The sequence below is a fragment of the Vipera berus genome (genome assembly GCF_964194415.1).
Source record: "Vipera berus genome assembly, chromosome: 4".
Lineage (NCBI taxonomy): Eukaryota > Metazoa > Chordata > Lepidosauria > Squamata > Viperidae > Vipera > Vipera berus.
Genome location: NC_138206.1, coordinates 85,899,612 through 85,915,764, shown reverse-complemented (window position 1 = coordinate 85,915,764; position 16,153 = coordinate 85,899,612). Strand labels below are relative to the sequence as shown.

The window sequence follows — 16,153 nt, the reverse complement described above, 5'->3', positions numbered from 1 at the left end:
GTGGCCATTTTCCCTATTCATTTTTGGTTGACACATAGAAAGGGGGGAGGGGGGATTGCCAGGTGCTTCACTAATCAAACCGTCTCATGGGAACCAAGGCTGCTCTCGAGACTTTGTAACTAATAAACATGTTCTTTGATGAATTTCCAAGCCTCTGAGTTCTGCTTTATTTGTCTTTGTCTGTCAGAACCATAACATTAAACCAAGTCTCTTAAAACTTCATTTTCTCAGAGTGCTGGGCTCCGACTGCCTACCCACTCACTTTTGGGAGAGCAGTAAAGCCTCAGCGAAGACTCAAGATGGAGGAGAAAATTGAAACTGCTGCTAGCTGCAATGGGACTCAGGCTGTCGGAGCACAGGCAGGAGCTCCAGCCACCAAGGAGGTGCCACTGGCAGTGGCTTGGCCAAAGGCTGGGGTGATCCAACCTGGGAAACTGGCACCGCAGGAAGGAACTACAGCCCTAGCGGACCTCTTCCAAGCCAAGGCTGCCCCTCAGTGCAGAAGCAGTCCCATAACTGCTGGAGAGGAGCTCCTATTGCTGCCATCCCAGGGTTCTTCATCTGCAGATGGCAAAAAAGGAAAGGGGTCTTTGGGATGGGATGACTCTGGTGAGTAGAGATTTTAGTCCACAGTCCACAGCCACTCACTTGAACAGCTGAAGGAGAGGTTTGGCTGACTGGAGGTGAGGGATACGATCCCTGTTGCCTAGGAGGTGGGTGCTGTGGGGGGAAATGCCAAGAACTACCCATCTCTTCCCCCCCTTGCTGGAGCTCCAGCCCAACTTCAGGAGTCTGTGCTGCTTCATCCATCCCCCACCAGCTGTGATACCAACCCCTGTGTCCCAGCCAAGTTTTTGCCATGACTTCAGGATGCCAGTCCCGGAGTCTAGCCAAGAGAAGTCCAGAGAGTGGTTTGGCCACATCCCCAGGACCAGCAAGCCACCCAAGCCCAGCAAGCCACCCAAGCCCAGCAGTAGGTGCAAGTGGCTCTGCCAAGGTTCGAGCTGCCTCCCATCAAGCCCACCTTTGATGGGGATCCCAAGATCCTTCTTCTTAAACCAGGTGTGGGCTCATTTAGATTGCTATGCTTATGCCTACCTGGATGGGGCTATGATAGTGAATGCTGTGGCAGCAAATTTAGAGGGAGAAGCAGCTGACTGGGTGACCAACCTCCATGATGAAGGGGCTCCTGAATTGCATGACATTAATCTATTCATGGAGCAATTTGTTTTCTTTGTAGCAGTTCATTGATTTCATAAATGCAGCACACTATAGTTTTTTTATACATAGCATAAAGGTAAAAAACAATATTTGCAGTGTTGTCTTCATTTTAGATGTCAAAAGGTTTTTGCGGCTCCCAGTGTTTTTGGTGGGAAACGGGTCCAAGTGGCTCTTTGCATGTTTAAGGTTGCCTACCCCTGTTCCAGGGGGTTTGGGTGAGTGTGAAGAAGGCATTGATCAAAGCTACCGAGGCTTACAAACAACAAGCTGCAAACGATGCTCCCCTCAGAAACCTTTTCATGTTGGACAATTAGTTTATTTTTCAATGGAATATTAAAGGTTAAAATTATCCAGTTGAAAATTGGGGCCAAAATTCCTTTGTCTTTTTCCTATCACTAAAATCACTAACCCTGTCACAGTGAAATTGAAACTACCATGATTGTTGGGGAAAGTTCACCCTGTGTTTCATTGCAGTCTATTGAAACCTGTGTCAGAAACCTCTTTAAGACCTGTCCCAAAGAAGCCACCAGATCCAATGGTGGTGGAGGGGGAGACACATTATGAAATAAAACATATTCTTGATTCTAGGTTGTACAAGGGAAAGTTATAATACCTTGGTCAGTGGAAAGGTTACCCCCTTTTAGAAGTTACATAGGTAAAATGTACAAATGTGGAAGCAGTTAGATGGATAAAAAAGTTTTACGATAAATACCCTCACAAGCCTCGAGGGAATGCTTAATCTGCTTTTTCTTTTCCCTGCAGGAGACTCTTTCTTTCTGATGGGGAGCTGACTGTCAACTTTGAAAATGAGCATGGCTGTGGCCATTTTCCCTATTCATTTTCGGTTGACACATAGAAAGGGGGATGGGGTAGGTACTTTGCTAGTCAAAATAATCTTTTGTCCCAAGGGAACCAAGGTCATCAGCTGCTCCCAAGAGTGCTGGCTGGGCATTTCGTGAAAAGCCAACCAAAAAGATGTACTGGGGAACGTAGTTTCTTGCATAGCTTTAGAGGTGGGATTTCTTAACTTTGTATTAGGGAATTGTTATGTGTGTCTTCAGTCTTGGTTTCACTTTTGATGTGCTGATACTTTGTAACTAATAAAGATGTTCTTTGATGAATTTCCAAGCCTCAGAGTTCTGCTTTATTTGTCTGTATCTGTCGGAACCATGACACTGAGTATGAGTGTTGTCAGACAATTTAGACATCTCAGTCAAATAAGTTACCTTGGTTAGCAAGAGCAACAAAATAATTTGCACTATTTTGAACTAACACATTTTGCCATTAAGCATTGTGAGAGATTAAATGATAATGAAATACAAGAAGCTATATAAAGCTTAGTAAGACCACATCTGGAATACTGCATCCAGTTTTGGTCATCACATTATAAAAAAAAAGATGTTGAGACTTTGGAAAGAATGCATAGAAGAGCAACTAAGATGATTAAGGGCCTAGAGACTAAAACATATGAAGAACGGTTGGAGGAATTGGGTGTGGTTAGTCTAGAGAAAAGAAAGACTAGGGATGACATGATAGCAGTGTCTCAATATTTGAGAGGCTGCCACAAAGAACAGGGGGGGTCAACCTATTTTCCAAAGCACCAGAAGGCAAGACAATAAAGAGTGTATGGAAACTATTCAAGGAGAGAAGCAACCTAGAACTAAGGAGAAATTTCCTAATAGTGAGAACAATTAACCAGTGGAATGGCTTGCCTTCAGAAATTTTGGCTGCTTCGTCCCTGAAGAGTTTTAAGAAATGTTTTAAGAGTTGTTTGAAATGGTATAGGGTCTCCTGCTTGAGCAGTGGGTTGTATTAGAAGACCTCCAAGGTCCCTGCCAACTCTAATATTTTGTATTCTGCATTTCTGACAATCACGCAAAAATGTGCCTGTATTTCTTTTCTCCATCTTAGCAGCCCAGTTTAGAAGGAAGAACAAACATTCCTATTAAACCACTGCGAATCTGACATTCTTGATGGTTAACTGTTATGCTCAATGGATCCATTTATTTCTGATCACACATGCCCCTGAAATATACTATAGACAATTAGTATATGGAAATGTCATAGGTTTGTGGCAGTGCATTATTATTCTATGAGCTGAAAACTTTTAATTGCATTCTCCCCATATTTTGGTCTGGGAAGAGTAATTTATAGCCAAAAGGCTTGAATTGTCTCTTTGGATATCTCTTTGATTATAATGAAACAAAACTAATGACCCAATTTCCTGATGGGTGAACAGATGAAAATTAGAGGGTAAATAAATCTACTCCCAAACTGAGTATCACTCACGGGTATGATGTGGTCCCATCTACTTTGCAGGCCATCGCCTCCTACCAAAATGTTGTGTGCAATCCTTTGGTCACCAAAAGCTTGCCCATACTTAGTGCATTTCCTTATTCTTTAGTAGTAAGTTACAAATTACTTATGTGTGAGTGAGAACAGATACTTTTTAAGCCCTCTCCCCCAAAATAGAAGATTTCTACTAATTAGGCTGAATGCTAATTAGTGCCAATTAGAACCAACTTTAGCCTGGCTAACTAGGAAGTTCTGAACCTTCCCACCAAAGGCCTTGCTTTGGGATGGCTCTAAAAAAATCAAATGAAAAAAGCTTGGCTCTTCATGCAGGTTCCTATTTAATTCTACTTGCTCTTCTTTTCTGCTTAAATACTACCATAGTATTTGCTAGACTAATACTATGTTTCCCAATCAAATAAAATCTCTTCTTATTGTTGGATCTTGCCAATAAAGAAGAACAAAGCAAACGCCTGTGTTAGAATGACAAAAGCATGAACTAGTTTTCCCAACTTCTGCCATTATATACCGTATATAAAAAATATATAAAGAAAGCCTTAGGGGGTAAAAATAGATGAATCCCATCTTTTCAGACTTCTCAACATGAAATCAGTTTACCAGATGTTTTAATGGGCACTGTTGTGTTATCTCCCAAAAGAGAAAGTTGTTATTAAGTAAATAAAGTAAATCGTCATTCAACCCAATGAATGAACTTAACTTTAAGTGAAATGTACTGATTCAAAAAGGTCTGAAAAAATTAAAATATCTAACCTAGCACAACAGTAATGAAATGATAGTACTCCAAAACAGTAAGCAAGAAAATGGTAGGGTATAACTTTGTTCCTTTTTCAGGCTGAAATTATTAAGAAGGTGATTTTTTTAGTAACCACTTGCCTGGATGACATAATACAGACCAGCATTTCTCAACTGGGGTTCCATCAGAAGTCACTAGGGGTTCTGTGCTTGCAGTATTGGAACCATGTGTCAGCTGTTGGTCTGCTGCCTCACTGGGGATTGTACAAGAAATCATAACTCTCTCAACACACTATTTTTTTCAACCCCACAAGCCACACAGTGCTAGCTGAAGATATAACCACTTTTATGCAGGTTCCCTGAGTCATCAAAATTATTTCAAGGGTTCCTCCAGGATTAAAAGGTTGAGAAACTGACTTTTAGTGATCATGCAAATCAGGTTCATTCCATGTTGTACCACAGTTGTGTGTGCTACTAGAAAATCAGCATCATTGGTACATTCCAGAAGTCAGATCTGAAATAACAGCCCTGATTAGCAGTGCCTATATTTGCCTTAAAGAAAGGATCACAACAACTCCTTCTTTTATATACTTGGTCTTGGAGTGAGAAGCCCATATTTCTCTTACAGAGTATTTTCCTCAGTGAAAAATGTCTTAGCACTGAAGTAGTGCTACACTGGACATTATGCAAAATGGAGAAAAAGATTCACTAAATGTATTGTTGTTTTGCTTATTACAATAAACAATTTAGTCATTATTTTCAAGATTCATAGTTAAGAGAATAATATTATTGCAGCTGAAATTCAGTTTTTTCTGTTAGGCAACACACTTTCTCTAACTAGAACATTTTATATATCTTGAATTTCAAACTCCCATAATCCCCAACTATCAAAACAATTTAAGCATTTCATGACAAGCTACTACTTTGAGACTACAATCCTATACTCAACTATAATTAAAACTAATTAGATTTAATTAGATTTACTTCTAATTAGGCATGTGTAAGCTTGTGCTACAGATCAAAGTGTATAAAGCTAGGTTACCAATTCTCATGGCACAGTTCTTTTGCCTCTAAAATCTGCATGACAGACAAAGGTTCCAGTAAATGTCCTGGGTGCAGAAGTTACCTTTCAAGTGGCAATTCACCTTCTTTTGAGAGGAATATTTCTATTTGAGCACTATGGAACAGGGCACATCTTTGTTCTCTCTTTACCTTAAGCAATGTGAAAAAAGTCTAATCATTACATTATTTAAAGCACAACCAAGCACAAATATTCTGACCGAGGATGTCTGGCTGAAGCTTCATTAAAACAACCACAACCAGGAAATTTAAGAATTTTAAAAAGCAGATGGCATACCGGTACTTCTTTGGCCTTCACAGAGGTCCTGAGAAGAAGGTTGAACTGGAGGAAAATGGCTAGTTCAATAAAGATGATAATCCTGATTAATAAATAGTGTTATTTTATTAGGTATTAAATAGATTTGTGTCATGGATTTTGACCAGGAACCCCAATGCAATTTTCCTATACCTGGGCTGGTTATCAAGTCCCAGCTGGCCAATTCTACCATGCAGTTTTGTTATTAAAATAAACAGAACTCTTGTTTCCTTTAAAAATGTTCAATATTTATTACATGGAATAACAATTACAAATACAGTCTTGAATGTTTCTAAAAAGGCTTTAATATAAACATAATAGAATATAATGTAAGGAATCTCCAAAACAAATTTCTTGCTTTGCATACCATAATATGCCTACTTTTATATCGTCAAGTTGTAGAACAGTTTGTTCTTGCTTTTAAAATGATATGCTAGATAAATATTTGATGCCTGAGTATAATACACCTTTCCTTCCTCTGTGCCGAATGCATCAATCTTAACTTTTATCGTGTTGAGGCTAGTCTTTGAATACTTCATTCTATAAATAGAGAGAGAACATAGTTGCTAGGCATGAAACAAACACATTGCACATATTTGAACTCTAGAAGGATATTTGTTTCCTCAGTTATTTGTTGAGCTAGTACAATAGCAGAAAATATGTCCCCCCCCTTTATTTTTAGAAAACACCCAACTGGTTCAATATATTTTATATTGCACTTGCCTTGACCCCATGGAACTTTCTACCACCAGAGCTGAGAACTGCTCTCCTCACCCTTTTGGCCTTCCAAGAAGGGTATTAAAACTTGATTTTGCTGATTGGCTTGGGGCTCTGGAGGTGGTGTTAGACACAAAAATAGTCACAAATTGAAATCCACTCTGTTTGAGTTACAAATAGAAAAGAAGTTTATTAGACTGTACAACAAAGTCTAAAAAATAACGGTTTGCAAAGCGTGGTGGATTCAGGAAGGCAAACTGCAAAGTCGCGTGGTCGCACAGAGAGACGGACACTTGAGCTGGGTAGTACTTCTTTATTGGATCAGGAATAAAGCTGGGGTGAAGGGGTTACCTGGCGTCTCTTTATACCTGCCCAGGTGAATCGCGACCAATAGATTCAAACCTGGGCTTCCCGCCAGTGCAGGTGGCCAATGGATTTAAACCCCGGCTTCCCGCCAGAGCTGACCATGCCCTGGGGCTGTCAACGACTTGCTCTATTCAGGCTTTCCCGCCGAAAGCGGTTATAGCCTGGAGATGTCCAGCCCCCTGCTGTGCTGACATTCCGTGTATGCTTTAAGAGCATACACTGCACAAACAATGCAGCCAAGCACTGAACCACACCCCAAATTCCAAAATCACATATTATTATACATCCTATCGCGATGCCCCATTCCCTCCCCATGGCCCCATTGGCTTAGGCTTTGGAGGTTACAATCTATCAGAAGCGCCTAAACAGAATACATTATCTCCGCCCCTGTTTGCTTACATTATACTAATAAGATTCCTCCCTTACTATCAATTCTAGAGGAGAGATGTCTCCCATCTTCTACTACACCTGCCAGGGGTACCAGGCACCAGAAGGTACTTAAAAACAATTCCTAGATGGTGACTCACACTGGGCCCCATGTTAACTCCTGTTCTCCCCTTCCCTCCACTTGAGGCTTGTATTTTTCCCCATATACTCAAAGTATCTACTCAGGCAATTGATTATAAAATGATTATTATAAAATATAAAATATGATTACACGATAATACTAAAAGCATATATATTTTTATTTTTAAATTTCCTCACTACTTCCAGTTATTTTCCACAGTGGGATGATGGGTAAGAAGACCTCATCCCTATATGCTTTGTTTCTTGGTTCCTGGTTTATTGCATTTTTTTTAAAAAATAAGAAATTTTCATAGTTTTAAAGTTTTAACTGCTTTTCTATTTATCTCTTCATGAATGGTAAGCCGCCCAGAGTCACCTTACGAGTGGCATATCAATTTAATAATTAAATAAATATCATAAGTCATGCTTGGAAAAATCATCTCACAACTACTGACCTTCAGATGTGTCCATTATGAACTGCAGGCAGGGAGGAGAAATAATTTTCTAATTTCTGGACAGGCAGGAAGAAGGATTAGTGGGCCATTTTGTAATAGTAAAAAGCCCAAATCACTCCAGAAACTGGAGATGCTATCCCAAACTGTATCATTTTATTTCCTCTGAAATAAATCTACTGTTATTTATATATTAACCCAATTTGGGGAGCTCTTACTGGAGGTCTTTACCACCTGCTAGTGATTTACCTTTATGGTGGTTGTTGTTTGCAGATATAATGATCTCTCTATTCTTCTGATGCCATATCAATCCTAAAATAATCCTAAACTTAGCAAGGGTTAAAGATTCCCAACAGGAGCCCATCTTCCCAAACTGGGTTAAGAGCAGCGCAGAAATATAATGGGTTTGTGGCATTGCACTGCTAGAATGTGCAACATACTCCTCTCTGAATTTGAGAAAATTTTCCCTCAAATCTCCTTTGCTCCTGGTGATACAAGGAAAACAGCTATATTGTTTTCTTGGCAACAAAATGGAAGTAGTTTACTTTTGCCTTCTTAGCTTCCCAGTCTAGTTTACAGCAGTGGTATTTTTTTCAATTAGCACAGAATGCCAGTCTGCACTGTGAATGTTTACTGATTAAATCAACAGCTGCATTCCTGCATAAAATTAAACCAGGATTATATAAATGATGGCTTGGTGAACAAGTCAGAGGAGTCTAGTTCACATATCATGCTTAGCCAAAACAAACATGTTCAGACAATAACAAATATATTACATTATAGTTCAAGATTAGACATCTAGACCAAAAATTGAATCTAGATTTAGTCAAGAGTTAGTTACTGAAATGAAGTGGACTAACATATCCTATTTATTTCAATATATTTACCACAAATATGAATAAGTCTGGATCTATTTCATTGTTTTCAGCTGAGCATCGTACTATATTAAATAATTGGGCACAAGATTTCAATCTAGCTGCAGTTTTTACATTGATTAAATAAAGGAAGTGCGACTTTGTAAAACTTAAAATGAGAGGAGTGAATCTGGTTTCAAGCTATTCATGTGGCTTCTATCTGTGTTGTACAACACATCACCCAAATTATAAAAACATAAAGTTGGCCCAGATCCGGCCAATGTCCCACCTACTTTATTATTGTCTTCTCATAAATGGCCAAACAGACATACTTGAAAAACTCACGACATGGATATGTTGTAAATAATTCTGAGGTAAGAAAACAACCATAAATGGTAATAATCATTAAGTCTTCCATGATATTGTCCATTTAAAGCATTTAAATTGGCAGTCCTTACCAGACTTGATGACATCATCTGCTCCAGTTGAACGATATAGAAACAAGTATTTTTGTTTTTAATACGGTTCCACCCTAAGGATGTATAGCATCACTCAGATGTTGTTGCAGCAATAGAAAGTCTGTCTTCCTTAATGACATGTCATCATACTTTATTAGACTGCCCCAATTGTGAGATTCTGGAAGTAGAAAAGAACATATCAGCACATTAAAATATATTAATACATGAGTTTATGATTAATGACTTTAGCCAATTAGGCCAAAAATATTGTAAAATATTTGAGAAATCCTTTGATTTATGTGTTACACTATAATGTCTCCTCTGCTCCAGATGTTGTTGTCAACGCTGCTAACATCGAATGTTAGGACTTTTAAGGTAAACAATGCCTCAGAGTCACTTGAAAAGCCCATACGTCGGAAACTTGACAGTTGTAATATTCTGTCATGGGAGCGTTCTATTCTTCTAGTCATGTTTTATACTTTTTCCATCACTATAATCTTTTTCAAGCAGGATGATCAAAAATTATACACTGGAATCTTATTATAGATTTACAATAAATCTAAGATTTATAATTGGCTTTCCCCCTCAATTTCTTTCCTACTGCAGTTTTACATGGGTTTTGCTTTTTATTCAGCAATTCCACACTGTATTGACAAGTTTAATGAACTGTCTACCAATAAATAAACCCTCTTAATCAATGTTTTTCAAACTTTTCAAACTTAAGATGTATGGATAACTTCTAGCACAATCCTGTTTTGACCAATCATATTACATGCATTTTTGAGACGATGTTTACTTTGACATTACAGTAATTCCAGTTACAATATTTTCTTTAAAAGATCCAATATGTGATAAAGAATACAAATGCATTGTATTTAGGCAATTCAGGAAAGAAAGCAAAACAAAAAGAACCCCCTAAAAACAACCCCCCAATGCTTCTAGTTTATTGTTGTTAATAATACAGAAATAATAGAAATATTAATAGAGTAGAAAGCTACAGTCTCCTAAACAGGGGTCTTCAAACTTCACCCTTTGATGACTTGTGGACTTCAACTCCCATAATTCCTCATCCAGGAAAACTTCCTTCTGCAGCCTGAATAATCAGAAATCTTTTTCCATTCCAGGAGAAAGTAGCAGTTCTTTCTTTAGGTTTGCTATCAGTTAAAGTTTTATCTCTTGAACAACTTTTGTAGCACTTTCTCTGCAACTGATAAGATCTAATTTGCACCTTAGCATATTACTGTCATCTAAGGCCTTGTTTTCCACTTTTGTTGTCGTCACACATCCAGTCCGTGAGTATTAAATCATTATTAGGTGCACCTATTTTAAGGTAAGACTTTTCTTCTTCATCTGGTACTATCCTGCTACAGCTTTAAGTTGCATAAATGTGTAATGCTTTGTCATCTTTGAGGTGAGATTAGATGACCTGTTATGGCAGTGATTAGAGAGTTGGAGTACTGTAAGGCAAATTCCCCTCTAATCACTTGCCAGTTTTAACTGCAGTATTTTCTTCCCAGTACAGGGTCTCTCTGGGCTGGAGAAAAGTAACTGGCCAACGTCACCCAGTCAGTCTTCATGCCTAAGACAGGACTGAAACGCTCAGTCTACTGGTTTCTAGCCTTGTGCCAAAGCAGAAGACTGAGTTCTATTCCTGCTTTAGACATGAAAGCCAGCAAGGTGACCTTGGGCCGGTCTCTCTTTCTTAGTCCAACTCACCTCACAGGGTTGTTGTTGTGGGGAAAATCAGAGCAGGAAGGAGTATTAGGTATCTTCACCACCTTGAGTTATTTATAAAAATAATAAAGGAAGAATATAAAGAAATATAGTTTTTTCTTATAGTAGTATCCTAAAATGCATTTTTACTGTTAGATGCAGCAATCATCCTTTTTTCTTATGGCAGCTTTCAGAAAACGAGTTTTTGAAGTGGTTATTCTAACTTTTTTGACAGATTCCCTATACTTGTCAGTTTCAGCCACTTTTCTCTTCCTGAAGTAAGAACTGGCTTGCCAGTTACAATAATTCCAGTTTTCTACTGTACGGAACTGAGTACAACTCAGTGTCATGGCAAATTCAGCCTCACCCTCTCTGGAGTAATTTTTGCCTTGTCATTTTCTCTTTGCTTTCTTTTTTTCATATAATTTTAAATTGGAGGATGCCCAGCTGGTATGTAAGAAGAGGGACAGGTAAACTAGCCTAGAGAAACTCAGATGAGCCCTGAAATCAAACCTACCACATTCGTGCTGCACTGCTCCATCAGCAAGTGCTTGCTCATCGGCTGTTGATGTGGTGAAAGGGAATGTCAATAAAGCCAGAGGGGAAAGCAAAACATTTTGCTTATAATGGTACACTCAGAAATCAGGACAGTGCTATTCTGCAGTAAAACAGAGGCAGCAAATTTCATACCAGCATTATTTCATGCCAGCTAAAGTTTAGGTGGTTAGCCTTTACCTAATAATGGGGGCAAGCCCTAAGATTAACATAGGCAAGGTTCAAATGCAAACCTTTATTTTTCCTCCTTAGCTTCCTTATCCCTTTTACCATCTTGCCTGGTGAAAAGTTAATGAAATGCAAAAGCTAGCACACTCTGTGTAAACCTAGCATTACAATATTATTCAAATACAGATTTTGGATATATATTTTTTCTCGTGACAACATTCTAGTATTTTTAATGGGGCTAAGCTATATTTTGTATTGCCATTTCTACTGTACAATAATTAACTGCTAGGCTGGCAAGATAATCTATTTCTGTGTAATTTCCCATGGTTTCTGTAATTATTTAGAGTCACCCTTTTCACTCCAGGGTTGTTACTTATGGAGCAGAATATCGACATAGTTTAATATGAGTAATTTCTTAGCAAGTAAGTTATACTCATTAGATAAAGTTGCTCCTACAGAAAAAAGGCATCTTGGGAAATTATTATGAAACATGCAGATAGGATAGCTAATTTATATAAATATAGTATAAATATTAACAACAGCATTTCTAGGTAGTTCCATTTTTTGTTCTTGGTAATAGCAAGAAAATTACTGGCACCTTGCTGCAACCAGAATTGCTCTAATTATTAGATCTATGGAAAATCTACTTGTAGCTTCCCACTTTTGTGAACTAAGGGTCCTTGAGGACAAGGACACTATTTTAAGAAGCACCTGTGAGGATCAGATTATCCTCCCTACCAAAGACTGATCTGTTCCAGACAACATTGTAGTTCACTATTGGAAGGAAGTCTTCATTGTGGTTCAATCCAAGCTAGGAATAAACATGGCGACTGCTTTAGAAAGAAAGTTGCAGTTTATTGAAGAGGAGAGCCAGACAGAAAGATGGCTCTGCCAGAAAAGAGAAAAAAAGGGCTGAGCACATGTAGGGAGTGGGTTTTTATACCCCCTTGAGCCTTTTGTTTGTAGTTGTTTCCTGTTCCTGTTTGAGGCTATTTCCTATGTCACGTATTTTGACCTTTGGCATCTGTGAGTTAATCCTATTATGTCCTGTCTTAGACTTTGAGTGGGGTATGTAGATTTTAGGTGTCTTTGTCTTCTCAATCTTCTAGCTCCAACCTTCCTGGATTTACATGTGCATTTCTACAGAGCTGGTTTCTGCTTGGGGGAGGGAGACCTGGGTCTATTAAGAAAAACTGGCCATGCTTTTCTGCCTCTTTAAGATCCTTTGAGGAAATGTATTTTTCTGCCCTTTTAATATTTCCTTCTCTGGGGGGCTGACTTCCCACATCACCTTATCCATCTTTTACAGTATGTCAATGCTTTGGATCATCTCCTCACAATCTTCATCACAAGCTTGCAGGATATGTTAGGCTGAGAAATTGGGACTGACTCAAAATCCCTTGGTGAGTTGGGGCTGAGCACCCAGATAGTCATTAATTGATCTTAGTCTTCAAATGGAGGATCCCCCCTCCAGCAGTGTTGCAAATCTATTGAACATTCAGGAATTGTTTATAAAAAGCAGCCCTTCACTACTCCTGTTGAACATTTTCTTCAATTCCAGCCAGTTTCCTGGAGCCCTTGTAATAACAGCGTCTTTAAACAGTTTTCCCCCTCATTTGCAGCCAAAGGACAAGGACTTCTAAGGCCTGCATGGGAAGCTATCGTTTGTGATTACTTCTGATTATTGCAGTGAATGTTCTTGCACGGTCATCCTGACTCTAGAGCCACAGACTCTTTTTCCCAAGTAAAGCAGGTGGCTAAAACAAGTAATCCCTTCATGGATTACTGCCTTGTCGTGGCGAAGGGGCTTGCGTAATTCAATGAAGCTATGAGCTATGCCGTGCAGGGCCACCCAAGACGGAAAGGTCATAGCAGAGAGTTCTGACAAAACGTGATCCACTGGAGAAGGAAATGGCAAACCACTCCAGTATCTTTGCCATGAAAACCCTATGGACAGTACCAAAAGGCAAAACGATATGATGCTGGAAGATGAGCCCCTCAGGTCGGAAGGCGTCCAATATGCTACTGGGGAAGAGCAGAGGGCTAGTACTAGTAGCGCCAGAAAGAATGAAGTGACTGGGCCAAAGCCGAAAGGACGCTCAGCTGTGGATATGTCTGGTGGTGAAAGGAAAGTCCGATGCTGTAAAGATTCTTTCTCCATAGGAACCTGGAATGTAAGATCCATGAATCAAGGAAAGCTGGACGTGGTCAAACAAGAGATGACAAGACTAAACATCGACATCTTAGGTATCAGTGAACTAAAATGGACAGGAATGGGTGAATTTAATTCAGATGACCATCAGGTATACTACTGCGGGCAAGAATCCCTCAGAAGAAATGGAGTAGCCTTCATAGTCAATAAAAAAGTAGGAAAAGCAATACTGGGATACAACCCTCAAAATGACAGAATGATCTCAGTTCGAATCCAAGGCAAACCATTCAATATCACAGTAGTCCAAGTCTATGCCCCAACCACCAGTGCTGAAGAGGATGAAATTGACCGGCTCTATGAAGCCCTACAGCACCTTATAGAACTAACACCCAAAAATGATGTCCTTATCATCATGGGAGATTGGAATGCTAAAGTAGGAAGCCAAAAGATAACTGGAATAACAGGCAAGTTTGGCCTTGGAGTACAAAATGAAGCAGGGCACAGGCTGATAGAATTTTGTCAAGAGAATACGATGGTCATAGCAAACACTCTTTTCCAACAACCCAAGAGACGGCTTTACACATGGACATCACCAGACGGTCAACACAGAAATCAGATTGACTATATGCTCTGCAGCCAAAGATGGAGAAGCTCTATACAGTCAGTAAAAACAAAACCAGGAGCTCTTGTTTGAACAAAGTAGGGAAAAGCACTAGGCCACTCAGGTATGAATTAAATCATATCCTGGTTGAATATACAGTAGAGGTGACAAATAGATTTAAGGAATTAGATCTGATAGACAGAGTGCCTGAAGAACTATGGACAGAGGTTCGCGACATTGTACAACAGGTAGCAACCAAAACCATCCCAAAGAAAAAGAAATGCAAGAAAGCAAAATGGCTGTCTGAGGAAGCTTTGCAAATAGCTGAGGAAAGGAGGGAAGCGAAAGGCAAGGGAGAAAAAGAAAGATATGCCCAATTAAATGCAGAATTCCAAAGAATAGCTAGAAGAGATAAGAATGCCTTCTTAAATGAACAATGCAAAGAAATAGAAAAAAACAATAGAATAGGGAGGACCAGAGATCTTTTCAAGAAAATTGGAGAGATGAAGGGAACGTTTCATGCAAAAATGGGCATGATAAAGGACCAAAATGGCAGGGACCTAACAGAGGCAGAAGAGATTAAGAAGAGGTGGCAAAATTACACAGAAGAACTATACAAGAATGAGCTTAATGTCCCTGATAATCACAATGAGGTGGTCACTGAGCTCGAGCCAGACATCCTAGAATGTGAAGTGAAGTGGGCCTTAGAAAAGCTGAGCAACAACAAAGCTAGTGGAGGTGACAGTATTCCAGCTGAGCTATTCAAAATCTTAAAAGACGATGCAGTAAAAGTGCTACACTCAATTTGCCAGCAAATTTGGAAAACTCAACAGTGGCCACAGGATTGGAAAAGATCAGTTTACATTCCAATTCCAAAGAAAGGCAGTGCCAAAGAATGTTCAAACTATCGCACCATTGCACTCATTTCTCATGCTAGTAAAGTTATGCTTAAAATTCTACAAGCTAGACTCCAGCAGTATGTGGATCGAGAACTACCAGAAGTACAGGCAGGATTTCGAAGAGGCAGAGGAACTAGAGATCAAATTGCTAACATACGCTGGATCATGGAGAAAGCTAGAGAGTTCCAGAAAAACATCTACTTCTGCTTCATTGACTATGCTAAAGCCTTTGATTGTGTGGATCATAACAAACTCTGGCAAGTCCTTAAAGAGATGGGCATACCAGACCATCTTATTTGTCTCTTGAGAAACCTATATGCAGGCCAAGAAGCAACAGTGAGAACTGGACACGGAACCACTGATTGGTTCAAAATTGGGAAAGGAGTCCGGCAAGGCTGTATACTGTCGCCTTGCCTATTTAACTTATATGCAGAGCACATCATGAGAAAGGCAGGGCTAGATGAATCAAAAGTTGGAATTAAGATTGCCGGAAGAAACATCAACAACCTAAGATATGCAGATGATACCACTCTAATGGCAGAAAGTGAAGAGGAACTAAAGAGCCTCTTGTTGCGAGTGAAGAAGGAGAGTGCAAAACTTGGGTTGAAACTAAACATTAAGAAAACCAAGATCATGGCATCTGGCCCTCTCAATTCCTGGCAAATAGATGGGGAAGAAATGGAGGTAGTGACAGATTTTATTTTCCTGGGCTCCAAGATCACTGCAGACGGGGACTGTAGCCAAGAAATTAAAAGACGCTTGCTCCTGGGGAGGAAAGCCATGGCAAATCTAGACAGCACACTAAAAAGCAGAGACATCACCCTGTCAACAAAAGTGTGTATAGTCAAGGCTATGGTCTTCCCAGTTGCAATGTATGGCAGTGAAAGTTGGACCATAAGAAAGGCTGAGCGCCAAAAAATTGAAGCCTTTGAACTATGGTGCTGGAGAAGACTCCTGAGAGTCCCTTGGACTGCAAGGCGATCAAACCGGTCAGTCCTAGAGGAGATCAACCCTGACTGCTCTTTAGAAGGCCAGATCCTGAAGCTAAAACTCAAATACTTTGGCCATCT

The 16,153-nt window shown here is 39.5% G+C and overlaps 1 protein-coding gene across 1 annotated transcript in view; it reads left to right on the top strand.

The window, feature by feature from the left end:
- Positions 1 to 299: 299 nt before the first annotated feature.
- The window catches only part of VWA3B (von Willebrand factor A domain containing 3B), a gene marked incomplete at both ends in the record, with an annotated part of 114,378 nt that continues 98,524 nt past the window's right edge, over positions 300 to 16,153 (top strand). Inside the window, one exon of the mRNA XM_081326387.1 lies at positions 300 to 609. Coding sequence (XP_081182513.1) covers positions 300 to 609 — 310 coding nt within the window. The remainder of the gene's footprint in view (positions 610 to 16,153) is intronic.